Consider the following 27,984-nt stretch of genomic DNA (forward strand, 5'->3'; position numbering starts at 1 on the left):
TCAGCTCAACCTCAAAACACATCAGAAGATTTTCAGGAAGTTTTGTGCGAGTGTGATCAAGGTGATTGTGTTGATAGGATGTCATGATTCGGCTGTTGTTTGACATGACTCATCTTTAAGTAGTTTAGTTACTGCAGTTATGTCATAACCTGGGCTGTAGGAGGAGAACTGTTTCACACACTTTCCGGGTTTCTCTGGTGTGTGTCTCATGCTTTCCACTTCCACAGTCTGTTAGGATTTTAAACTGAATACAGTTTCCATGTGATTTTTTTTTTTTTTTTAATGGGAGCATAACAGAAATGAAAGCTACATAAAAAAGAGGCCTGGTCTTGTAAAAAAAAAAAAAGAAGAAGAAGAAGAAGGAGGCAGCAGAGCAGACGAACAGCTCGGGCCTCACTGCAGGCTGAAGGTCAGAAAATCAAATGACTTTGTTTGACTTTCCGAAATCAGTCATGTGTGCCTTTGTTTTGGCGCTTCCTCAGAGGAAAGTCCTGATTGCTCAGAGTAAAAATACACAAGTGACTTATGTGGGATGGAATCTGAAAAGGACGAGAGTTAGCCATTAGCCTTCAGAAAAAACAATTCACCTCATACAGAGCTTTTTTTTTACCAACAAAACCCTGCGATAGAAAATGGATGAAAGTGTGCACCGTTTCCCCTTGTGACAGCCTGTGGTTTCTGTGATCAATAAAAAGAGCTCTCACATGGCAACACATATCTGTACACACAGGTTACGGTGACATTTTGTTGAGTTGTCTGCAGGCAGTTGCAATTTCAGATGACATCTTGTGACTGTGGAGTTATAAAGAAACAGCAGAGATATTCAATAGAGTGTGTGTCTGTGGGGATATAAGAAGTCTTGCTCAATATCAGGGACTGTTTCCAGCTACTAAGAGGCTTCTTTACTCTCAGATGTTTCAATTTCATCACCTTAAGTTGAGCCAGACACGAGGGAAATCGTCTCATACTCAGGTGTCTAGGACAGAAACGTTTACCGGAGGCTGAGTCTGTGATCCTCAGCATCCTGTCCTTGTTGTTGTTGGTGTTTGAACAGGAAAAAAAAAAAAAAAGGTGCAGAGAGCCTCAGATGTCAAATGACCTTTAGGGGCCACAAGTACAGAATGAAGCGTTAAGGAACAGGCCCCCTGCTGGATGGGAAGGTCAAGCTTGTCATTAACACTCAAACCCAATCAGCATCACAACTAAAGAGGGAGGAAAACGAGCCTCTTTATGTCCCATTTGTTTTTGTTTTTCCTGCAACGCTTTAACGAACTTCGTTGAGAAATCTCAGAATTGTAACTTGCCTCAGATTTGCCAGGTAAACACGGGAGTTTAAAGCTACTTTAAGAACTCAGAGAAATAATCAAAGCCTTTAAAAAAAGTTCGGCATACACTTAGTGGATCAAGCACCTTTTATATTATCAAAATTCAACTTAAATGTCATACGACCCTTTAGTACAGAGACCGCAGTCCCACGATACAAAGCGTCAAAAAGAGGGCAAATAGAAGTTATGTACCACTAATTTAGAGAAACTCTGGTTTGTTTTTCTCATCTTTTTCATCACCGTACTGACCAGAATATAGGCCCAAATGATAAAATCATCATTAACATGTCCTGCTACTTGTGTATGCTTCTCAAAAAGTAGGATAACCTTAAACTGAATGATTTGTCAATGGAGTTTTGCGCTTATTTAGATGGTTGTCTTTCCATTCTTAAATGAGTATAAAACTAATTGTACCTGTGATAAATCGTGTACAAGAATGTTAAATTTGAATCATACACCAAAATATGAAGAAGTTGAGCTTCTGTCTTACCTGTCAGTGAGTGTTGACTGTGGGCCACTCATTGGGCTTCCCTGAAGAGTTTCCCAAAGACTTCACCGAATTAACATTTTCATTATAACACCCGGCTGTTTATTTCATTAAAGAGGCCTTTTGATTTTGACTCCTCGGTGTCTGTCCATGTCCAGAAAACATCGACAAAGTCGTTATCTCCAGCATACAGAGCCTAAAACTCCGTTATTCTCATGGGAGTGTCTCTTTGAGGATCAGAAACTCCACTCGGATTCATTTACAAGCGGCGTTGATGAAAGTTCAAATCCTTCACGATGTATCAAAAATGAGATTTGTCCGCTTTGGAAAAAATGTGAATTTCTGCAACACAACTTGCTTTATCGGTTTTCCCCACTTCCTCAGATTACCTGCGGGTCCAAAGTTGAGGGAAATCGCTGTTTTTTTTCTCTGTGAGATACTTCGATGATGACACTCCGGTCTATTCCTGGTTATTCCTGAAGAATTGCGTCAAACTTTGGCTGATCTGTCCTTTTTTATTTCCGTCCTTCACTGAGCAGTCTGTCCGTCGACTGACTGACTGACTGACTGACTGAGTGAGTCGGTGTTGTTTTGGAAGCTTTGTAGTTTTTTGCAGCATCCTCTTCCAGGTCTGCTCACTTTAATCCAGACCTCATTTGTAGTTTAGTCTTGTTTTTGTTTTTTTTGCTTCACAGTGTGATGCAAATGGGGGAAAAAAGGAAACGCTCAGCCCCCCTCCCAACCTCCTGCTCACTCCCCAAAAGAGCAAGAAGAGGAGAAAAACCCACCTTCCATCCCGTTGCGTTCAGGAACACCTCGTAGTTTGCTAAACTCACTGATATAAACCGATTATTTTCTAATAACTTACAACAAAAAGTGTAAAGAGGAGAGAATAGAGTAACTTAATTGATTGTTAATTAATTGGTACTTTATGTGCATTTTTAATGCTACTACTTTTCTCAGGCTACTTAAGTATGGTGGTATTTGTACTTTACCTAAATAACAGATTTAATTTAATTTTTATTTTATAGGGATAATGCAGTTTAACATTTCATTTGTTCATTTATATTTATATGGTTTTACATTGGACATATATCTGTTCAGTCAGTACATGTATTTAGGATAGGATAGGATAGGATAATACTTTATTGATCCTCAGAGGGGAAATTCGGGCGTTGCAGCAGCACAGACAAGAAAGCTCAAAATACACATTAAACAGAACAGATAAGATAAATAAAAATAAAAACAGAGGGTATATACAAGTACAAAATGAATGATGAAGTTAACTATGCAGGGAGTTGAGACAGTATTTACAGACAATGACAAGATAAAGTGACAAGTGATGATTAAAGTGACTTGGTATGAAAAATAGCAGCAAGTAATGTAAACAGCAGAGAAGAGAGGCAGTGTTGTACCACAGTAATGCAGAGTGCAGTTATATAATATAATATAATATAGTGTAATATAATGAAATGTTATATAATATAGACTAATATAATAATATAATAAAATATATAGAATGAACAGTATATATGTATATATATTGATGCTAAATAATAATAATAATAATAATAATAATAATAATAATAATACAATATTTACATGCAAAGACATGCCATACGCACATTGTACAGGTCTATCACGTATATTATTATTTAATGAGGTATTGTGAATAATAAGATACATGTTTTCAACCACTCAGAACATAATATGTCCTCAAGTGACGTCTTTTGTTCTTATTAAGCTTTTCAAGATGTTCAGTACCGTGATACTTATTCTACACCACATGTTTTGAAACTCCATCACAAAATTGAGGGCAAACTCCTGCACACTGTCTAAATAGCAGAAAAAACATCAATTAGGTAGGAAATAAACAATTCCCGATATTGGGCTCCTATGATTAACATTTTTTGTTGTTATTATTTAAGTTCCCAATCACTAATTTGTATAGAAAAAAATGTGTCTGTGTCGTGATTTAATTAATCGCTTATTTAATTACTTTAACAATCTACCTGTAGGTGGCAGCAGTGAGCCTGCATCGCATCGAGCGTCACAAATCCCACGAAGAAGAAACTCATCCATCCACATCCGCAGGCCAGCCGCTGCTAGTTAGCAGTAAACATAAACACTGCAGCGATCGGACTATTCCAGCAGCTTAAGCTTCACTTTCCAGTCGCTGTATTTTTTCGGAGAACATTTTGAAGATGCGGCCGCTTAGCTGAAGGTCTCTTTTTATGGTTCGCGATGTTTGTTTGGATCTGAAGTTTCGCTGCTAACCGATGGTAAGACATTAGTTCAGCTAAGCTAACACTCTTTATTGACACTCTTTACTGACACTCTTTGAGGTTTTATCAGCAACTTAACAAATATACAAGTCTTTTCTACGTGTCGTGGCTTGCTCTGAGTATTTATCAGACATGTTTCGATGTTTTTGTCTGTGTTTCTTCCCGCTGTGGGTCATGAGGATCCCCGCTGTGACCCATAAACAAAACGCTTAAATCTTTTCTTCTCCATATTTTCAGGGACAATGAGCACAGATTCATGTGTTTGATATTTTTTAGAGCATTCAGCTGCTTTCTGATTTGTACATTGATATCTAGGCAGCATTTAAATAGAATAAAAATCCACTTTTGTCCGTGATTGGCCTGAAACGCCCCCCATGATGACAGAGAGGCCCAGCTGGTGGTCAATAAACTCACTTTGTTGTTATCTGCAGGAGCTCTTATCTTAACCTATGTACACACCTGTGCTCATTAATGTATTAATGACAGGTGTCGTCTGAGTTGCCAAAATAATTAGACTAACGATCTGTTTCACAGACTTCAGAGCTCTTTTGTCCCCCTGGTCAAACGTCCGTGAACACCTCACGGTTACGTCAGGTGGAAAGCAGCACACCTGGATTAAAATCTTCCTTTTTCCATTTCTCCATCTGCACAGCTGTCCCAAGAGTCAGCCTCTAGTGGGACACTCAGTTACTGAAATAGCACTGCCTGTTATTTAATGTCTGTTATGTAAACATTGCTGTACATATATAAACAACACAACAACACTTTTTTATTTTTTATATTCAGGTCTGATTACAGATTCTTTTTCCTCAACTGTTTATAGGTTCTTGTTTAAATGTCACATATATTTTTATCCCTGCACGGGTTATGTACATTTCTTGTATAAATCTATTTTTAATTGCACAGTTTAAGTTTGATTCATCTAGAGTTATTCTTTAAATCTCTTTTCAGGTTAATATATATGTATGTGAGGGAGGGGGCGTCGGTTTTGTGGTTAATTTGTAACAAATGTTTCATGTACGTCTTTGTAACCTGCTACTGGATGCTTTGAATTTCCCTCGGGATCAATAAAGTATCTATCATCTATCTATCATCTATCTATCATCTATCTATCTATCTATCATCTATCTATCTATCTATCTATCTGGACAGGTGTTGAGATCTAGTCTGTTTGCTAAAACACTTAAACAATAAATCTGGTTCGTCCAATCAGTGATGTCCATGCCAAATAAAGTCTATCTATCTAGGGCTGCTCGATTATGGCAAAAATAATAACCCTGATTATTTGGATTGATATCAAGTTAACGATTATTAAACACGATAACTCATTGATTTTACAACAACTGCATCACATTCAAACTTTAACTCTGCACACTTTGAAAAACAATAAATAAATGAAATGAATATAAATATATCAAAACAATAATATATGATAATAAATATGCTATCTAAACAGATATTGTTTGATTTTGTAATTGGTATCATATTAAAATTCTGGTTTCGGGACGACCCTAGATCCTAGAGACACCCTAGAGATGTGTTAAATTTAGGCTGCCAGTTGGTAGAGTTCTGCTGATTGGATGAGTACATTTCATTTAATTAAGTTTAAATAAATATAGTCATGTAAAACATGTATCGGTGCAGATATTACAGAATCAATTTGACTGTAAAGCTGTGATGACAGTTTTAAAAGATAGTTGACCTTTGGTGCAGTTCACGATAACACCACAGCTCTGGGATTCAAATATTTGTGTGTATTTCTAGGATATCTGAGGACCTGAAGTTGGAGGATCCTTAATACACCCTGCTGTTATTCTCAACTATGTAGAACAGCTGTTGTAGTAAATGATGTGTTTATAACTGCTAAAGAGGAACAAGACAACGGTTTGTTTGCTTCTCTTCACTCAGACCATGATTCAGCTGGAGAAACCCGTGCTGCCTGGTACCATGCCGGTGGTGTGGCCCACCATCCTCGACCTGGGCAGGGACGAGTGCAAAAGAATTCTCCGTAAATTGGGTAAGTGAATAAAATACAAATGAAATACAGGATGAGGGTGCTCTAGTGGTCTTGTGGTTTGTGCGCGCCTCATGTGCAGAGGCTGTGGTCCGACCTGTGGCTCCTTTCCCGCATGTCATTCCCCACTCTCTCTATGTCCCTGATTTCTGACTCTATCCACTGTCCTGTCTCTAAATTAAAGCCCCAAATATATATCTTTTTAAATTATTCAAGCACACGTTATCTGGGTTTTTTTCTGATTGAACTCATCTCATTAATCTAAAGTTGTCAAGGTTAACAGTCTTATTGTGAAGCTCTTCTTTGTCTCGGAAAGGATCACTGAGCATTGAGGTTGACTGCTCTGCTCGATGAACAGGGTCGTGTTAGTAACTCTGGTGTTTCATGTGTGTTTCTGTTCTGCAGAGCTGGAGGCGTATGCCGGGGTCATCAGCGCCCTGCGAGCCCAGGGAGATCTCACCAAAGACAAGAAGGATCTGCTGGGAGAGCTCACCAAAATCCTTGGGTAAATATCTCTTAAAATTCAACGACAAGTTCTAAATATTTTGTTCTTTGAAAAATGTGCCGTTTCATTTTGTCCTCCTCCATCGCAGTATCTCAACAGAGCGCCATCGTGCAGAGGTCCGCAGAGCTGTCAATGATGAACGCCTCACCACCATCGCATACCAGTAAGTGTGAATCTGTGTTGTTCATATGCAGCACCTCTCAGTTTGTAGAGGAACATAGCACATGGAATCAGCTGATACTTTTGATGATTTATTTATCTTCTCTTCAAACGGAGTACGCTGTATTGTGGCTATTTGTCCAAAAAACAACAACTTAAGTTACAATTATAAACAAACCACATAAACTCAACAAACAGCCACTGATGCACCGTTCCAGTGAGGCCTTACGCACGCAATAAGTTCAATGTCCAGTCAGGATCTCTTGTTTCTTCATTTAATTTAGACATACAAACATTTCCAACTGCATTCATTGACCTGTCTCATTGACATGTGGTAAAAAAACCTGTGTCCAATCCTGGTGCATCACCCAACAGTGACACACCTGGTACATTTAAAGAGTTCCTAATCAACCCATGTGCTTGGCAAGGTGCCCACTGCCCCCTGGTGTTCACAAACATCAACAACAAAAACAAATGCAAAACAACAAACAACCAGAAAGTGGCTGCTACACGCTGGGTCTCATTAACTTAAAGTGAAGAAAAATGCTTTAAAGCAACAATCTCTAACTTTTCCCTCTTAAAGGAGTCGTTTCAAAGTCGGTCTATTGGCACAAAAACTTCAAACAGGCAGAGAAGAGTCTCTACCATGTCCACAGATCGAACCGCTCACCATCCAAGAACCCAAGAAGAGAAAGAGAGAGTGACAGAGTAAGAAGCAGAGTGTCCATCCCTGCAGATATTCATCACAGATTGTGACGTAATGATGGGCTCTATCGTTATCAGTGTCACCGTAGTCTCATGTTGAGCAGCTTTATTGGGTGCAGAAAGTCGTCTTAACCCAAATCCATCTTACACTAAAAGTTGTCTCTACATCGAACTGAAGATGCTAGCAGAGTCATATTTGCCAAAATCCAGTAATATTACTGAACTTAGTAAGTCTGCTGATGTGTCTTCAGCATCTCACAGCACCGCTCCTCTGCTTGTTAATGAATGCACGCTGTCTGTGAGGGGGAGTAGTGAGGGAGGCGTAACAGCGCTGTGCGTTTAACGACAGAGCAACTCAGAGACCTTAAGTCTCAAAGTGCACCAAAATGAATTCCTACATATTATGTTTTTAAATGCATTGTTTAAGTGGAAGTAACATGTCCTCTTTTGCAGCGTGTCGGGTCCTAACAGCTCGTCTAAATGGTCCATTGAAGGACGCCGGCTGGTTCCCCTGATGCCAAGGTTGGTCCCTCAGACAGCCTTCACTGTCACTGCTAACGCTGTAGCCAGTGCCACAGCCAATCAGAACGCTTCTCTTCTACTGCCAGCTGAGACCGGAAACAAAGAAGGTGGGTCAGCTTCTCTTCATGTTACAGTTAACATGCTTTAAAATAGACATAAAGTCGAATGACACGTTTAATGTCCTTCCCCCCGCAGTGGTGGTCTGTTACTCCTACACAAGCACCACCGGCACCTCCACCAGCGCCACGGCGACCAGCGGCACCATCGGCGCAACGGTGAAATCACCACGACCACCCAGTCCTTCATCCAACGTGGTGGTGCTGCCCAGCGGGAGCACGGTCTATGTGAAGAGTGAGTGTCAGCGCCTTTAAAATCAATCTAAACTTCAATTTAGAGATTGAATATTTCCATGTTTACGACTGCTGTGTTGTGTTGAAGAGCAACTGTAAGGAACACATTCCCCCTCAGGATTAATAAAGTCTGATCCTGAAACGGTAGAAGGAGTCCAGAAAAAACATTTTTTTGTCTAGCACATTTTAAAAACAGCATCAGCTGATCAAAGTGCTTTACAGACAAGATGTAAAAACAAAAACAGCAACTAAGAAGGACATAAAAAAAGGTTTGATTCTAAAGAACGGGGTCAACAACTGAGAAGGCGCGGTGGCCCCTGAGTTTACGCTGAACTCGAGGGACGACAAGGAGAGACTGCTCAGAGGAGCTGAGCGATTATGTTGGGGTGTAAGGGGTTAAAAGCTCTGATGAACAAGAGGGGGCTAGGGAGCCAGCGGAGGGAGGCGAGTACAACAACAACCAACATGAGCTGGTTTTGGTAGCTGTGGAAAGAGAAGTTTAAGAGCATTAACTGAAAGTGAAACAAACAGAACAGAAAAGGTTTTAATTGTCAAAAAGAAAAACAGGCCGGTACCAAACAGAGAGTTCCTTATTGTAGATTTGAAAACAAAGGGAGAGAAAATTTCAAATAATTTTCCCCACAAAACAATGAATGTATTTTTTCTTTAAGGGAACATTTGATACAGAAAAGAATAGAATAGAATAGATGTTTGTTGCCATTTGCACAGGTACTGTACATTGGAATTTTTGTGTGTTTCTCCCTAAGTCAGCTTCTCCAAAAAAAGTTTAAATTATATATAAAATAGAATCGCATTAGAAGAAAGAGAGTAGAAAAGTACAAATAAAAAAAATAACAGCTAAGTAAATTAAAATAAACTGTACAGAAGCTATACACTGTATTAAAGCAAAGATATAATACAAAAAAATAACAAAGGGGAACACTGTACAATGAAATGAAAATACAAATATGTTTTCTTGTCTCATACATTGATACATTCTAGGAGAAAAAGCGTATTTAATTTTTTTTTAACAGTGCCGAAAACAGCCTGGAGGGGGCGATAAAGGGCTTTTTACTCCGCACTTATTGAATTGAATCATTTGTGTAAAATAAACAAAAACGAAGTAAACTAATGCCGTGATGGAAACTGATATATTTTTTTAAGTTTATGACGACGTAGACGCACCACAGGAAACATGATTCATTCATTCTATACAAATAAAATTGATTGATTGATTGATTCTTACCACACCGGAGACTTTAAAGCAGCTTGGATTGAGATTTATAAACCATAAGGTCTTAATTATCAGAGTGGATTTATAACAAGAAGCTTCACAGACGGTGAAGTGAAAAAAAAAAGATCTTAAAGTCCAGTGTTTCTGATCATTTTAGTCCATATAACATTTCCATATACTGAACTTCCGCCCCCCCTCTTCCTCACAGGTGTGAGCTGTTCTGATGAAGACGAGAAACCGCGCAAGAGAAGGCGGACCAACTCGTCCAGCTCGTCGCCGGTGATTCTGAAGGAGATGACCAAAGTGTCCCCGCAGGTGTCCAAGAGCATCACGGTGCCTGTGAGCGGCAGCCCCAAGATGAGCAACATCATGCAGAGCATCGCCAACTCGCTGCCGCCGCACCTGTCCCCGGTCAAGATCACCTTCACCAAGCCCACCATCCAGACCACCAGCAACACCACGCAGAAGGTGCAGGAGACTTTTCACTTTACCTTTTATGACCTTTCTGAATAATTAAACGAGGATTAAATGTGTCGTCTTCTTTCAGGTGATCATCGTGACGACGTCTCCCAGCTCCAACTTTGTCCCCAACATCCTGTCGAAGTCTCACAACAACGCCGCTCTGTCCAAGCTGGTGTCCTCCTCCATCCTGACGGCGCCCACACAGAAACAGACCGTGGTGTTCCCGGCCAGCTCCAGCCCGGCAAACACCGTCGCAGTGACCACAGTGGTCTCCTCCACTCCCTCTGTGGTCATGTCGACGGTCTCATCGTGTAGGTCATTTTTTTTCATCCAAACACATCAACGTGTAAAGTCAATCCTGATTACTCTGTTTTAAAGATGAGCCTGTTAGTGTACCGCTTTGACCATCAGGTTGTCTTGGCAACACGTTTGAGAAGATGTGTTTGTGTCAAGGTGAAGCAGCAGCCTCTCCTAAAGCGTTCTGTGAAGTCTCACTGTCTTTTTTTAATCTGTTTTTTGTTTTTTTTGTTGTAGGTTCTGGTTCAGCCGGAGTGAAGGTGGCGTCGGCCCGACTCCCCTCCCCTAAAACCATGGTGGGCTCGACCGCTCAGATTCTGGCCCAGTTCCCCAAACAGCAGTCCCCCAAACAGCTGCAGCAGGGCTCACCTTTAGGTGCTGCGAGTGTCAGCGTGACACAGACCACCGGCAGCTCCCCCGGATCCAAGCCCACCATCCAGATCAAACAGGAGTCAGGTGAGACCAACTACCCTGATGAATCTGTCTTTTTTTTTGATTTCATTTTTATTCTGTTGTTTCTCCAACCATCTCTATCCATTCTTTGCTTTCCTCCTCTTTTCTCTTTGTCTGTCATTTTCTCTTTGATTTTATTTTGAACAAATATTTTACACACTTCATAAACCCCTGAGGGAAATTCTAGTTTTGGGAGACATGCTCCACGCACACATAGGCCCAAGCCATACACATGCATAAACAGGCTCTGTGGACATGCATTAGTGGAGAGATGTCAGAGTGGGGCTGCTACACAGAGCTGTTGGGGGATTCAGTGCCTTTCTCAAGGGCATCTCGGCAGTACCCGAGAAGTGCCCTGGTACCTCACCAGCTACCAGACCAATTTCAATATTTTGGTCCACACTGGGACATGAACCGGCGACCCTCCAATTCCCAACTCAAGTCCCTACAGCAACTGCTTCATTTTCATTACTTTCTCTCAACCAATCAGAACTTTATTTTAGACTCAGGGTCCAAATAAAACAATAGAAAAATAAACCAACTTCAAAGCACAGTTTCAAAACACATGAACGCAGTGCACGGTATAGAAATCACTGAAGAGGTTTACAATTGTACCAGTGTTTCCATATCTTGGAGTGATGGCGTGTAGTGCTGCACAAAGCCAGGGTGATCTCATTTTGAGTTAATGAGCCGACAAATACATTTATAATTAAGGTTTTTTTTAAAAGCTGGCTTCCAGCGTTTTGACGCCTGCAGCCACAAATATTTCACTGGAGCTTCACCATCGAGGTCTTCTATCAAGTTTCTCAATGCATCATTGTTTGCTACTTAAAGTAAATGCAAGCTCGCTTTATTGTAGTTAGACCACAAGAGGGCAGTATAGAGCGGGGTACCAGGTCACCTGCACTCTTATCTGTATCTCAGAGTATTTGTCTGAACATACATCAGACATACGCCGTTGTCTTTAGATTTCTTCATCATCCTTCATTTGATCTGTAATGAAATGTCTAGGATACTTACCCTTCTCACTCACCTTCACATGATTGTCAGATCATTTGAAAAAACAGGAAATGTCAGACATGTCTCCTCTTTAGTTCTGCAGATTATGACAACACTTTTCTTTAAATGTTTAATCTTTATTTATTTCTCTGCATCCTTACATCGAATCTGATATTCTTTTGTCCTTTTTCTCATGTTTGCTTTCTTAATCTGTCTCTCTCTTTCCTTCTTTATATATTTTTATCTCTCTTTTTCTTTGTACACATTACTTTCTTACATTTCATACATATGTACATAATTGTAGTTTTATCCCTGGAAGTAAAAGCTTAAAAAATGTTAGGCTTAATGGCTGGCATCAATATATTGCAGGATGTTGGGTTTCTTGTGTGTAAAATTAAAGTTGAATATTTCTGCACCAGTATGAATTATTGCTCGTAAACCATTTGTTAACACATTTGACTCACCAAAGACTGTCTGAGTCTTTTAAAACATACACATAATTAGATTATCTTCCTCGTTTAAGTGTTAGCATAAGAAAAGCTCAACGTGATTATATTGCAGGATTAAATCAGTTTTTTTGTTTCCTCCACAGGAGTGAAGATAATCACTCAGCAGGTTCAGCCAAGCAAAATCCTTCCCAAGCCGTCGTCAGTGGCTCTGTCCGGCAGCAGCTCGTCCCCCATCATGGTCGTCAGTAGCAACGGAGCCATTATGACAACCAAACTGGTCACGCAGTCCACAGGTGAGCGACTCAAAATCTGAAGGCAGCCGAAAACCATGAACCTCAAATACCATCCAGTAAACTAAGTTCCTTTAGTAGTTGTTCCTATGTCATAGCTGGTAACCGGGGGCGACCGGGCGTAATTCCTTGATGACAGAAACACTGTCCAGTCTGTATTAATTCAAAGGTTTAACACCCAGACCTCATTCTCAGAAAGTAACGCTGTATGTTTGTACGCAGCTTCCCAGGCCACCTACACCAGACCCACCGTTAGCCAGGGCATCGGAGCCAGAATCACAGCCTCCAGCGGGGGGACCACCTACGTGAAGACCACCAGCGGCAGCATCATCACGGTGGTGCCAAAGTCTCTGGCCACTCTGGGCGGGAAAATCATCAGCAGTAACATCGTCTCTGGTGAGTCTCCCCGATAGGTCGATAATGATCGATGTGATTTGAAATCATCTCTGCTCCTGAGTTGAGCTCAGGGATGGGGAGGGTGTATTTGTTATTGATATCAAGACTCCTGAATGATCTGAATCTTTATCGATACCTTTATCAATTCTTTTGGAAAGACGAGATGAGTGGGAAGGGAAACAAGTCGTAATTCCATCTGTAAGAAAACCAACAAATTTATCCTCCAAACATCTGGATTTCTTAATTTTTCTGGCCTTAACTTAAATTGTCTTTTTCTTGTCTTTACAAACACATCATGATGACGTTTTATTTACCATTTTTATTCACCTTTGCTGACCCGACCTTGAACACATCAAAATGTAGCCTATTTGTCACGGTGTTATGTTAGATATCTAAGCTAGCTTTTATCCTGCCAACTTCAACACAGATTTCAACTTTGGATTTTTACTTTAAAACTAACGGGGACTTGCTGCAAAGTTTGAGTCTGGAAGGAGAATAAATGTCGGCAGCAGCAGAGTTAACAGAGTTTCTTCGACCTGAAGAAAGTCTAATTTTCTGCATTTTGATTTAATTTGATGCACAATGCTGATGTGCCGGGCCATGCATGGAGGTTGTATCCTTCCCTTGCGAGAAGTGATTTTGCAAGATAAATTGACCTGCATGTTTTAGACAGTCCATGTACTGCATTTGAGCACAGCAAAATATGAGATATATCTTAACCTTATAGGACCAATCAGACTCAACAGCAGTACGGATTCAGCTCAGACTTTATTGATTTTAGGTTTTGAAAAATGCAGAACCAGGTCCTTAATAAAACCAAGTTTCTATCCCCGTCCCGAGTTAAGATCAGTTCTAGTTTAATTAAAATATTTTTTTCTCTCCTTCAGGAACGACCACTAAGATCACCACCATCCCCATGACCTCCAAGCCAAACGTCATCGTGGTTCAGAAGACCACGGGGAAAGGAGCGACCATCCAGGGGCTGCCGGGCAAGAACGTGGTCACCACACTTCTAAACGCCGGGGTCAGTCGAACAATCACTCCGTGACCTTTCTTAGTGATGCAGCCGCTGCGTCCAATCAGACGTGCTGTGGTCTTAGTCTTTGCCCTGTGTTGTTCCTCAGGGTGAGAAGGGTCTGCAGGCTGTCACGGGGAGCAAACCAGCAATCATCACCGCCTCCAGACCCATCACCAAGATGATCGTCACCCAGCCCAAAGGCATGGGCTCCGGATCCCAGACCACCGCCACCAAGATCATCCCGACCAAGATCGTCTACGGCCAGCAGGGAAAGACTCAGGTGAGATTTTTCTCTTTTAGTTTTCCTTGTCTTTTAGTTTTGTTTTTTTTATTTGTATATTTTATTTCATTCAAACAAGCAATAAAGTTAAGAAAGACAAACAAACATAAAATCTCAAATTTTGAATGAAAAGTACGGTATCATACCTGTGATCTACACCTCATGAATAATCTATTTTGATTGGATTAAACTCAAGTATCTCATTACACATGAGCTCAATGTGCTTTACAATGAGGAGAAAAACACAAGAATTAACAGTTAATTCAACAATCATGTATTACATCAAGACATCCCAATGTAGATCAGAAATGCCAAAAACAGCATAAAATACAAAGAAAAACAAACTGCACATACAAACAATGACACCAGGTCTAACATTAACACACACTTCACACAGTAACTATTCCTATTCACCACTGAGAGACGCCAGAGGCTGAATTTGTCTTCTAATAGTAGCTTTAGTGTACTGAATTAAAAACCATTCGACCCTGGTGAACCACAAGACAATCAGTTTATCATATGACATCAAGTTGATATTCATATGACCTTGTGAGTGACATTCATTCACCACAAGGGTTCTTTTTTTCTTAAAGGTTACTTATTATGTGTAGTGGCTTGATCTTGCTTATCAAAGAGTCTGAGCCACTGAGGGGCTGAGAGCCTATCGTACTTAATTGAGGCGTTGTTTCCGTGTTTCGTGGCAATAGTTCAATCAACTCTGTGCTGTCACACTCAAACGGGTTTATCGGAATCGTTCTTTTACAATACATAATCTGGTTGTCTACATACTCTTATTCCACTATAACTTCAATGTAAAACAAAGCCAGGATAAATGTTCCATTCACGATACATTTCAACAGCGGTCAAAAACTGTGTGCCTCTCACGGTGGGCTGCTCACCTGTCCGTGATTAACTCTTCCTCTACTTGTAACCTTCCCAACACCAAAGTGAATTTGCCCCCTACTGTGACCACAAGGAACTACCACAGAGCACACATACATACTGAACACACAAATGGCTCTAACATTATGCAAAATGCCATGTTTTTCCAAAAACTAATGTGTCTCTAGTCCGTCTAAAAACCCCCAATGATGAGTAAAATCCATCCTCTCCATCTTTTGCCTGCTCCACTTTTCAGAAAGTGTGTGCTCAAACAGGCCGTTTGGAGATTTTCCCTTCATGACATCACAAAGGGCAGTAGCCCCTCCCCCAGGTGGGTGACACTCCCACAGCTAGGTGTTTGTTCTGCCCTCTGAGTCTGCCTTCTCACCGTAAACAATAAGACATGGAGCGAGAAAGCACAGAGTAAACCTGAGCCCTTCCAGAGAGGGGGCGTGGTCAGACACAGCTCATTTACATATTTAAAGGTACAGACACAGAAACAGCCTGTTCTGAGCAGGGCTGAAATAGAGGGGTGTATAGACATGATCAAATACAGGATCAGAGTGGATTTAGAACAAGAAACTTCACACACATGTTTTTAGGAGCTCTGAGACTTATTTACACTGAAGAGGAGGATATGTCACCTTTAAGATGCTTTACTGGATGTTAGCTGGACATCGTTGTACAACAAATGTGTTCTGAAAGAGAACAAATTGCATGTTTTCTTTCTCTCCTGCATTTGTTAATCTGATAACTCCTAAACTGGATGTTTTCACAAAAGATTCAGTCAAATAAAAAATCATGCTTCTGTGCACATGGCAGAGGAAAATCCCTGTTTCTGTAGGCGGATGGTTGAATAAAGGGGCTTTAACACTGACCTTTCCTCTTCCTCCACCTGCTTCCCCTTTTTGCACAGAACAACAAGTCTTTTAATTAATTGAGGACAAAAAGCCGGGCGGGTGAACGGCCGTCAAATCCAGTCTTACTTTCTACTTTCTTTTTATTATTTAACAAGTACTTCACTGATCTTTGGAACACTTTTTGCAGCAGATCAAAAACAGACATAATATCACCTTAAAGAATAATTATGGTGAAAGTGTTTCAGCACACATATACCTGTGTAGACATCAAACTGTCTTTGTTTGAAGAGGAAGAAGTTATACTTTATGAATCCCTGAGGGGGAAATTCATTTTTTTCACTCTGTTGTTGAGATATGCTAACACACACACAGGTCAGGAACACACACACGTGCACAAACAGGAACCTGGAACAGGAACATGTTTCAATGGAAAATGCACATGTAAGAGCGCCCGAGCAGTTGGGGGTTGGGGGCCTCGGCTGTGCCCAGGCGGCCAACTGGCACCTCTCCTGCGAACAGATCAAGTTTAAAAATTGAACTGGTAGCAGGTGAGGATCCAGAGACCCTCCAGAACCCAACCCAAATTTTATTTTACAAATACAAAATGTAAGAAAAAGTTTTGAGATTTTTCAAAATAATTAATTGTCAAATGAGTAATGAGTAGTCAATCTTTATTCTCATTTACATGCAACCAACTCACTCTGACTCTATCCACTGTCCTATCTCTCCAATGAAGGCCCCCAAATAAAAAATATAACAAAAAAAGAGGCTTTGTGTCACAAACTCCACTTAGAACCAGATTTAGACACACATTATCAATGTTCCGTGTGCAGATCGAAGAATGATTCCCTTAAAATGTAAAAAATATCCAGTCAATAAAAAATACAAATATCCAAACTGAAAATGCTGATGAATAATCCTATTAAATCTTAAATATTGTCATATTTGGAAGAATCAGGAAAATATTGGATGCACATGAGGGTGATAAAGCTGCACCCAAACAATAAAGCTGCACAAATTAAGTGAAAGAGGCAAAAACAAATTGGTGGAGAAAGGCTGCCGGTAGCCTAGCAGTTAGTGCATGCTCCCTATGTACAGAGGCTTAAGTCCTCGAGCGGGCCGACTGAGTTTGAGTCCTACTTTGGCTCCTTTCCTGCATGTCATTCCCCACTCTCTCTCTGACTCTATCCACTGTCCTGTATCTAAAATAAAGGCATAAAAAGACCCAAAATAAATCTAACAAAGAAAAAAACAGCAACAAGTGGTACAGCCCAGAAGAACTTTCAGCGTCAAATGAGACGTGACTCAGCTTCTGAGCAGGCGTGCGTTACATCACCGCAGACTGGAGCGCTGTTACATGATGTCATGGCCGTCTAGCCGTTTAGCCTCTTCAGCTTCTTCCTAAATGTTTGGTTCAATGTCAATAAACAAAGCTGTAATTATGATTGTCTCGTCTCTGAAATGTGTAATAAAAGCTCAGCGCTGTCACCTGATAGAAGCCACTGTTTAATACATTTGAAGAATAAAAAAAACTACTATCGGTGATTTTTCAGTTCCTGGGGACTTTTTTACATCTGTTTTTAAATACAAAAGAAGACATTTCAAATACTTGTGACGCTGCCTGATGTGAGATCTGAAAGTGTATTTAGTGAATTTAAAGAATGTAGGTGATAGCGGTTTAAAATCTCCCCCAGTGTTTCTTTTTAAATCTATTTGGGGGAATTTAAATGTTATATAAATTAGTGTTTTGATATAGAGGTTAGGGTGAATTCCATCACACTGGTTTCCAGGTGTTTACTTTGTTGCACACTCAAAGCATGTTGTGTAAAGGTGAAGGATGCTAGTATCTCTTAGATTAACTATTTGTTTTTTAATGAACATTTAATGTATTTCAAAAAGTTTAAAAACGTCATCAATAGTCCTCTGATTTTCTTCCAGTTCATTCACCAACAGTACGTCATAGCTTCATGAGAGTCCTCACTACGTTCTAAATTTAGCACGGCTTCAGTTCCTCTTTTCTCTCCTGGAGGGGAACTTGTGGTCTGTGAGTCATGTGTAGTATTCAGTGTACAGTACACGCACTGTACTGGACCCGCAGTGACGAGCCGCCGTGTCGTCAACCACAAACCAGCTAAAAATAGAAACGGCTCGTCTGAAAATCACGTCACAGTTCAAAACGAAACGTGGGTGAAAACATTTTCAAACACTTAAAAGTTCTAGAAGAAAAAGTTTATTTAGACGGGACGATGCGTAGAGCAGGAAATCAGAAGACAGAGAGAGTGGGGAGGGACATGTGGAAAGGAGTGTCATGTCGGACTTGAACCTCGACTGAACCCGGGCACGACCTTACCGCTAGGCCATCAGCACCCCCAGCTTCTTCAATATTTTTACAGGTTTTCAAATAGAGAGACTCAAAGAAGTCTAAAAAAGGTTTTTATGTTAACATTTATAACTTGAACCCAACTAGTCATGCAAAGCAGTAAAATGTGACGTTGTTGGCCTAGTGGTTATTTTGCCCGGCCCCATGTACAAAGACCGTTGTCCACAAAGCTTGAATCTTGACCTCTGGCTCCTTCTGACCTCTGGCTCCTTCCCTGCATGTCATCCTCCTCTCCCTGGGCCGTTCTCAAACCTCTCCCCACACACGTCCACTCGAGTTGCTGTCCTTGCCTGGAATCAAAACCTCCAAACTTGTTGGCTTAATTAAAAAGGAACACGAGCTCGTCTGATTGGTCGGTGGGACTTCCCTTTCAGTCGAAGAAGATGTAGATCACCTGTTCAACAGAACACTAGAAATCATTCTTTGTGTTTTTTCTCCGTCCAGGTTCTCATCAAGCCGAAGCCGGTCTTCCAGGCGGCGTTGGTCGAGCAGACCAGACAGATGGTCACAGAGACCCTGCAGCAGGTGAGCCGCTCAGCTGACATCGGGCAGGGTCAGACCCCGGGACAGGACGGGTCCACGAAGGACGAGACCAGCAGCTCGGCGGGCGAGACCTCCCACAGCAGTGCTCAGGGTAAGAACATCTCTCTCTCTCCTGTCTCTCTCTCTCTCTCTCTCTCTATTTCTCTGCTTCTCTCTCTCTCTGTCTCTGTCTCTCTCTGTCTCTCTCTCTCTATTTCTCTGCTTCTCTCTCTCTCTCTCGCTCTCTGTCTCTCTCTCTCTGTCTCTCTCTCTCTCTCTCTCTCCTGTCTCTCTCTGTCTCTATCTCTCTCTCTCTCTCGCTCTCTGTCTCTCTCTGCTTCTCTCTATCTCCTTCTCTCTTTCTCTGCCTCTCTCTCTCTTGCCCTCACTCTCTCTCTCTCTCTCTCTCTCTCTCTCTCTGTCTCTCTCTCTCTCTAGAGGGGGGAATGAAAGGTAGGAAAAGGAGCCTCAGGTGGGATTTGAATCCAGGCCTTCCACTTAGAGGACTGTAGCCTCTAAGTGGGCCTCTGTAGATGGGGGCGTGCACCCTAACCTCTAGGCTACCGGCGATTTGAGACAGTGCTCTCTCTCTCTCTCTCTCTCTCTCTGTCTCTCTCTCTCTGTCTCTCTGTCTCTCTCTCTCTCTCTTTCTCTGGGTTAAAGATATAACTAAATATCTGAAGTTTTTGTTTTAAAGCTTCAGTACTAACACCGATTGTGTAGTTTAAAAACGCATTATCAAAAAGTTCCAAAGTAAATTTTGAACATCAGCGCAGAGCTCAATGTGAAAACTCCCCCCAGCCTGTTAAGTTCTGTCACATTGTCCCGTCACTCCTCAGAGCCTCAGCCTGTAGTGCACGTGGTCTCCTCCAGAGAGCACGATTGGACAGAGCAGGAAGTCTCCGTGGAGTCCAGCCCCACTATCATCTACCAGGAGCTGTCTGCAGGGGAATCCCAGTCTGCCACCTCCACCATAAAAGCCCTGCTGGAGCTGCAGCAGACAACAGGTGAGCCTTTCATGTCGTCATGTGGAAAGAGAGCCAACGAGCCAGACGACAAACAAGCATGCGGCTCACAGTCGTTATGTTTTTACACTTCCTGAGGGTTTGACATCACAACCATCTCATTGGACTACAAGCCTGCAGAACCGGATAGATGATTAGATGAGCATTTTTTAGACTCAGTCTTACATCAACAATAATGAACAGCCAATTACATTTCACTTTGTCTGACACCTTGTGATCTCTTTGTATAAACTCAAAACATCACAGTTAAAAAGGCTTTAATTGATCTAAACAGACAACCTGTCCTTTATTGAGAGTAAAGGTTACGCAGACTTTTCCCTGTTTTTCTTTTCTACTATATTTGGATATATTTAGATTTTAATTTGTTTGCTGACAGTTGGGACTTAACATTTCTGCAGTGTTTCAGGAAACATGTGTCGAACTAAGACTGCAAACTAAACATTGCTTTAATTGTCTGCATATCGCTCTATAACTTCAAAATCAATCATTTGGTTGTTTGCTCGGAAAAAGATGTCATAAAATTATTTAAAAAAAAGCCGATCGGTGTTCCCAAACATCACTCCCTCAAAAGTCTGGTTTTATCCACAACGTAAATACATTCAGTCTGATGTCACAGAGTTTAAACTAAAGTTTCTTAAATCTGAGAGTTTTGACTTTTTCCAGAATAGAAAAATAACTCAAACAAATGAATTGAGAATTTCAACATTAGGTGATGAGTGTAATATATTAATGGTTCTATTTCATTATAAACGTCTATAGTGCTTTTACACACCTGTCAGTTGCCATACCAAAGAACAGCATAGGAGGAAGATGTTAGTTATGTCCTGATGCAGGGTCTGCATCCTTCAGAGGTCACATCTGAAGACAGATTGCGTCACAGCGGCGCACCGAAGGTTCCTTCAAAAGTAGCCGACAAAGCATCCATCCGGTGCAACCAAACATATTTTAAGATTCATTGCACACAAATTTGAAAAACATGTTTCGGACTCTTGAGGGGCCTTGACACTTCAAATTATCGTTAGAATAAAAGGTGAAGTTACCTGGTTCCTGTGCAGCTGTTGAGGTTGCCAGGCAACAGGAGCAGGACTTAGAAACAGATCCTCTGTAGACCAGGACGTCTCATTTCAGGTGGGCCTGCGCGGGCTATTATTTATTAATTACTGTTTAATTTGATAGGGACCGATACGATGTACATAGACAAACTATAAAGAGACATAAATGTAGGGATCATTACAGGAGTGTTTGTAGCGGATACAAGAAGAGTTTTTGTGAGTACGCAGGATCAGAAGACCGGGTCCTTCAAAGGGTGCTACCCCAGGACTGAGTCACAGAGTTAAAAGTTGTGGTTAATAACCTGGGTGAAACTCAACACTTCCTGTCCACATGCTTCACATTCAGAGTCTTTCGGTGGCTCAATAGGCAGAAGTCCTTTTTTCTTTTCCCGTGGTAGTCTTTTAATATGAAACACCTGCAGGAATGTTTGAGTGTCACAAGTAGCTTAACATCACAAACAGGTCTGTAATTCAAACCACGAGGACTTCATTAGTAAGTATGTAAGTACGGTGGCTGGGAAAGTGCAAACCAAAATAACAAAGTGTGAAACACTTTAACAAAGATTGAGACTTATTTACAAGTGGAAGAACACTTTTGAGTCACCAAACTAATTTACAAACGTCTGAAGGGAGTGTACCAAACACCTGAAGTGACCCGGAAGTCACTGAGTGAGCGGCCCATTAGTTGTTGTTTTTTTTGTTTGTTTTTTTACATATTTTTATTAAAGCAAGTTCAAGACATACAGTGCAGTACAGTGGGATGCAGTCAACATTTTTCTTTTTTTCCCAGAAACATTCAAAAACCCAGTATCACTTCTCCCTATAAACAACCGTGTCAGTCCAACAAATACACCTCTTAGAATAAAAGTGCAAGAGTGGAAAACTCACAACAAATGAAATACAATAACTAAATAAAATAAATAGATAAGGGTGAAAAAAAATAAAAGTAAATTTGAGAAGAGTAGTATCAAAAATTTAAAAAAAATAATAATAATAATACAAAATGACAAGACAAACATAAATAAAAAAATGAGCAAACAACATTAACAGGAATGAAAGTCATTATGTGTATACAACTCAAGTAAATAGGAAAAACAGTCTAACCTGTGAAAGAGACAGAATCACTCACACACACTGCTCTATTAGTTCGTTTTGACCGGATGATGTTTCGTCCGTTTTGTGGAACCCACCTGAGACAGTCTTGTGTGACGGTCTTTTGAAGGACATGACCTTTCAGACCTTCTGTCTTTCCCCTGTGCTTTCAAAAATTCCTGAGACCGTCACACACTCACAAGCTGTCTCTGGTGGTTTCCACAAAACGGACAAAACATAGTTCTTATTATCTGTCTCAGCGCTCGTAAAAGTGTTTCAGATCTTGTGATAACTTAAGTCAGAATAAATGAGTGAATAGTGGTTGTCAGGTATGACTGGTCAGATTTGCATATTTTAATGAACTTTGTGTTTTTCTCTCCCTGCAGTGAAGGAGAAGGGAGAGTCCAAACCCAGGCAGCACACCATCGACCTGAGTCAGATGGCCGTGCCCATTCAGCTGGCCCAGGAGAAGAAGCCGAGCCCAGAGTCCCCCAGACCCTCCACCTCAGAGGCCGAGCCCAGCACCGAGTACATCCCACCAAGTACGACGCTCCAGTGTCTGATTTTAGAGTACTGTATATTACTGTACCAAGAAAATGCACAACAATCTTTTCTAGATCTTTGCTGTTGCCTTGTTTACACAGTGTTTGTGTTTGTGTGTGTTTGTGTTTGTGTGTTTGTGTGTTTGTGTGTGTGTTTGTCCTGTCCCACATGTAATCCACTCCTCTTAACAACACACCTGGTCTTCCCCTGCTCAGGTAAAGTCAGCAGGCTGGCTGTGTCCACGGATAACGATGACGTGGTCATGTCCTCCACTCAGCAGCTGGTGAAGCCCTTCAAGAGCATCGTCACCAGCCAGGTCACCATGGTAACCAAACCGGCTGCTGTCCCTGCAGCAGCAGCAGCAGCATTAGCAGCAGCAGCAGCAGTGGGAGTTCCACACGTCAGCCAAACGGTGAGGACGCTTTAGAGAAAGGACTTGCGCACATAATGCAGGGTTAAAAATACAACAAATGACCCTTGGGATAATTGTGTTGCTCCCTTTCTATAGACGTATTAGAAACGTTGGGACACAGTTTTAAAAGTTGGTGCAGACAGAAACCTACAGAAATCACAGTTCTTCTGGGGGGTCAAATTGTAAATTAGAGTTAGATTAATATCAAACAGACGCAGTGTAGTGGCATTTTTGACTCCAAGAGTCAACATTGATTATCTTTTTCACTGATTCATTCAGATTTTTAAATAGACTTGCAGACTCCAAAGTTCTCCATTAGCCCGATGCATGAAGCACGCCGCCCCTGAAGTCTTCTTGATTATAAAAATGTTCCAGTTGTTTTCCTGCGTCTGCAGTGAAGCTGTCAGCTTCTTGGGTGAATTCTCCTGTTCTTGAAAACACTCCCTCACTGGTCTTTCTGGTCTGTGTTTCAGCCCTCTGACAGTCAGAGTAAATCAGAGACGGTGTTGGAGGTGGCAGAGATGGAAGGCGACACTTTGGACCCTCAGACGGGTTTGTTTTATCGCTCCAGCCAATCAGCCCCGGAGCCCACGAAGCAAACCCCTCACTCTGCAGCCGCGCAGCCTCCTCCTGTGAGCCAGACCGCGCCTGAGCAGAGCCGACACACCTCCACCTCCACCTCCACCTCCACCTCCACCTCCACGTCCAGCCAGCCTCCTCCTCCTCCTCCACCTCAGCTGCAGAGCAAACCGCAGATCAGTCAGCCTTCCTCCTCTTCCTCCTCCACCTTCCCCTCCATGCCCCCGCCCATCAAGAAACTCCCAAAGCTTCTGGTGCAGAGTCTGCCCAAACCCCAGGTTTTAACGCAGAGTCCCAAAGACAGACCCGTGGTCGCTCCAGCATCCACCGGGCCTAAGGTCACGAGCCCGGGGACGCCGACCAAGTCCCTAGTGGTGACGCCGCAGCTCCCGAAGCTCCAGCAGGCACCCACGTCCCACCACAGACCCCTTCACACGCCCATGTCCCACCCTCCTCCGCTGCAGGCACATCACCCAATCAGCACCGAGAAGGCTGCTTCTAGCCAGGTGAGAGTTTACACACCAAACACCGTCATGCACCAACTGGACTAGAAAACAAACAATGTACAAGAAAGGGCTCTTTTTTTATTTTTTATTCAAGCCCAGAGTTTTTTTTCCCTTGAGGCATCTGACGTAAGCAGTTTGTGTGGCAGTGCTGGGGGTTTTCCTGCTGTGCTTTCAGACACAATGAAACTCTTGTCATGTTTACTCTGAAAAGGCCGCAGGCTGATAAGCAGTGAGTAATCATTTTACAGCTGTTAGCAACGCTGGCTGCAGCTCCAGCCGTGCCCTGCTTTGTGTCCCTTCAAACCATGTATGACATCTGCTCTGATGTAGTTTTCAGTCTCACTAACAATCAACTCTTTTCATTGATTTTAAGATTTGGGTTAGCAATTATCAAAAAGCAACAGCGTTAGCGTCGGTAGAAGTTTTACTTTTTGCTCCTGATGGATACCCAGCTCACGTCGGCTTAAAGGCTTTATATGTGATTTTTTTGATCCAGCAGATGTCGCCCTTGAGCACCAGCATGAAACCAAAACAACTTGCGCTGCATTGTTGTGTTAGCATGCTAATGCTAGCGATCTTTATTATGCTGGTATCTTCACACTGCATGTAAATTTACCTGAAATGAGCGTGATCTAGAAACACAGTTAAGCAGTGAGTACAGTATGTTATTCTTCTTTTCTCTAGTCCCTCAATTAAACAACTTTTATACACGAGGGGAGGAGTCAGCCGGCCGTCCCGACGATGTAAACAAAGTGAAGATAGGACTCTGAAAACTCTGAAAACATCACAGACAGTGGGACTCGGGTGTTACACCCATTGTAGACAGTCATGACTCACAGAGTTATTTTCAGAGGCTAGACTTCATTTCTACATTTAAGTGTGAAAAATCACAGATAAAGCCTTTAATGGACACTAGAAAACAAAACAGACAAAAGAAACAACATTTTTAGAGGACAAAACAAACAAATAAAACACATTCATATTTATTAATTGAATTAGGACACTACACGTTAATCAACACATCAGCAAATCACATGTTTGTAAATATGAGAGAATTAGCACAAAAGCTACATTTCATCCATAGTCCAGAGGCAGGTCTTCTAAACGTTTTCCTCTTGTCATTTAAATATTTCCCCCCCACAGCAGCCGATCATCACACAGAGCGCCACAGTCACAAAGATCACCTTCGGCAGCTCCCACCTTACATCGCCCGTCTTCAGCAGCGCCGAGGCCACAGCCAAACTGATCCCAGAGTCCAGCTCGGGGCCCTCGGGAGACAAGCCTTCAGTGTCGGACATCCTGAAGATCTCCATGATGGAGGCGGAGATTGACCCCAGCACGGAGCCCGTAGTGGTGGATTCCTCCAGCGACTGCGGCCCTCTGGGGAAAGCTCTGGAGGTTCAGGCTGTGTCCGGCACGCTGGACTCGGGCCAGTTCATCAGCAGCTCCGGGACCTCCATGCATCATTCCCACACTAAGCAGCCGCAGTTCAGCTGCATGCCGACCCTCGCTGCACAGAGGAGCAAAGAGGACCTGGAGGTCATCGAGGTAAAAAATACAGATGTTATAAATCCCAGAGTTCAGGTTACACGCTGATGTTTGTCTGCCTTTCTCATTTAAACTTCTTTTTGGAAACTATTTTACAAGTCAGCCATGATCACTGCAGCTCAAAAAAAGAACTTTAAACTAGACAACAGCAGTTAGTTGTGGAAGTGTTTATATAGTTTAAAGTATAGAGAAGATCATACAATCATGAACATAAAACAGCACTTTAAATGTTCTGATATTAACCTGTAAGGACTTAACCAACAAATAAGTGTTCTTAAAATGTAAATAAAATAGTTAGCTTTTGTATCGTTGTTTTTTTCCAACATGCTGATTCATAAATATTTCAGAAAAAATAAAACACATTGAAAGTGCTTCTTTTTTTATTACCACAGGAAGTTCAAACTTTGTATTCCCTCCTCTGCGACTCGTTTTGGACTTATTGACAGTTTTCGTCTTTATTTACATCTTTATTTCACTCCTGATTTGTGAGAAACAAAGTTGTGTGTAAGTGACCCACGCAAACATCTGACAGATTGCATATAAAAACACAATATCGACTAAATATCCCGATTACACTGATAAATACATCACCTGATGTCATTTAAGTATTTAATTAGTTTACTTCTTGATGCAAAAGAGAAAAAAAATTCTTTATGAACAACATGATGCATAAAGTCACAAATCACCTTTAATACTTGAAGTTTTATATGATCATTCTTTAATTGGATATTTTAGAGAGGTTTATTTAAAGTACATGTTCAGTGTACACCCCTGGTACATTTTGATTTTATCACCTAAAAGAATCTGAATTACGACGGCATCCATGATTTCTTACAGCTAGAATTTGCTCTGTATTAATTGAGGAGATTTTGATATTTGCTTGAAGATACTCGTCACGTGTGCTCGGTTCTCACACTTTTTCTGTGGTGTCTGTCTTCTCATCGATCTCCAAATGTGAGCAAAAACCAACCAATAATTCCAAAAGATATCACGTTCATGATCCTTTGCAGCCACTTAGTATTCCAAACCCCAGAAGTTAGACCGATCCACTGAAACAAATGGGCGGGAAATAAGATATTTAAATTACCTGACGTTCTTTTAAGATACACTAACTTAAATAAAGTTGAACAGAACAACATTACGAGATCATAGCAGGGATTTGAACTGACTGAAACCCCAAATGTGTGACTAACACGTGCAGGTGATTCCTCAGTACTCCATCCTGCCGGACTCCAGCCAGTCCAACGTGGTGGTGGAGCCCAGCGGCTTCCTGGAGATCACCAACTACACCAGCCAGCAGCTGGAGGAGGACAGCCCCATGGAGCAGGAGGTGGACAGCAGCAACGACGAGGCCGCGGCCGCCAGCCCCCCCGACCAACCATAAACACAAACCGCACTCCAAACTGAATGCAGCAGCTCAGACTCTTGTTGTGTTTGCGGTCTCGGACCCAGAGGACAAAGACTTTATGGACATTTTTTTAAGAAAGCAAGATCAAGAATGCCTTTTGTTTTCCTTGTAAATATTATTTAGTTGATTATAAGCCTTCTTCTCAAAGACTAATGGCAGATGTGTTCTTTACTGCCAGAGAGGAGCGTTGGATTTAAATCCTGGGAGCGAGGTGGATTCAGAGCTGCCCCGGACATTTTGGAAAGCAGCCATTCCAAACAAACAGGATTTAATGATTCCAGTACATTAATGTCGTTACTTGTAGGACTTTTGCAAGAAAGTCACACATCAATGAAATTTGGATTTTTTGGCTCCGTGCTCCCACAAGCACACAGCTGGATTAAACCCCTGCAGGCTTGCATTTATTTTAATTGTCCTGAGTTTCAAATACCTGTTTCCCATTAGTGGCTTTGGTCTCTAAAATGTGTGTGCAGTGACTCTCCAGCTGATGGTCTTCTTCTTCTTTTGATGACCTGCAGGTTTGAACAATAGCTGAACAGTATTTTTCTTTGACTGAGGTGAAACTCTGCAACAGTAAAAATCTCTTCAAACCCTTCTGGGGTTGAAGTTTTCAGAAGAGGGAGGAGAAAGCTGTTGCAGATCGAATCTCTGTGTGGAACATGAAGCAACTTGAAGAGGGGGTCCCGCAGGACAGATTGAGTCCAGCACACAGAATGTGTTACTGCTCATGGTAACTGATGGGATGTAAAAGAGAATGTATTTGTAAGATATAATCTGGAGTTCATAAAGTTGCTGTCAGAATTTCTCTGAGTATGGTTTTGTTGCATAGTGTGTTTTTGTTTCATAGTGTGTTTTTAAACTATGCATTTCTTTTATACCTTTTCAAACTAGATGACTAGTTAAAAACAAACTGTTTAATCTGCACAATAAATCAGCTGAGTAGAA

The 27,984-nt window shown here is 41.6% G+C and overlaps 2 protein-coding genes across 5 annotated transcripts in view; one reads left to right on the forward strand and one right to left on the reverse strand.

Moving 5' to 3' along the window:
• Window positions 1-2,546, reverse strand: part of arhgef12b (Rho guanine nucleotide exchange factor (GEF) 12b) — a 41,771-nt gene extending 39,225 nt beyond the window's left edge. The window contains exon 1 of the mRNA XM_020647106.3: window positions 1,816-2,546. Within this exon, the coding sequence (XP_020502762.2) occupies window positions 1,816-1,847 (32 nt within the window). The 5' untranslated portion in view covers window positions 1,848-2,546. The remainder of the gene's footprint in view (window positions 1-1,815) is intronic.
• A 1,338-nt stretch (window positions 2,547-3,884) lies between these two features.
• Window positions 3,885-27,984, forward strand: emsy (EMSY transcriptional repressor, BRCA2 interacting). 4 transcript variants are annotated; one of them, XM_020647127.3, is made up of 20 exons: window positions 3,885-4,094; window positions 6,006-6,114; window positions 6,517-6,616; window positions 6,705-6,779; window positions 7,934-8,109; window positions 8,198-8,353; window positions 9,795-10,054; window positions 10,134-10,359; window positions 10,583-10,801; window positions 12,390-12,539; window positions 12,759-12,932; window positions 13,820-13,956; window positions 14,057-14,230; window positions 18,797-18,986; window positions 19,714-19,881; window positions 22,430-22,585; window positions 22,802-22,998; window positions 23,472-24,083; window positions 25,227-25,631; window positions 26,833-27,984. In XM_020647127.3, exons 1-20 carry the CDS (start codon window positions 4,092-4,094, stop codon window positions 27,013-27,015), a joined length of 3,870 nt encoding a protein of 1,289 aa, XP_020502783.2. In that variant the 5' UTR covers window positions 3,885-4,091; the 3' UTR covers window positions 27,016-27,984. The 4 variants fall into 4 exon arrangements, with proteins under 4 accessions (XP_020502783.2, XP_065819126.1, XP_065819124.1 ...); XM_065963054.1 differs by having other exon boundaries at window positions 26,845-27,984; XM_065963052.1 differs by having other exon boundaries at window positions 25,230-25,631.

The sequence above is a fragment of the Labrus bergylta genome, chromosome 14, assembly GCF_963930695.1.
Source record: "Labrus bergylta chromosome 14, fLabBer1.1, whole genome shotgun sequence".
NCBI lineage: Eukaryota > Metazoa > Chordata > Actinopteri > Labriformes > Labridae > Labrus > Labrus bergylta.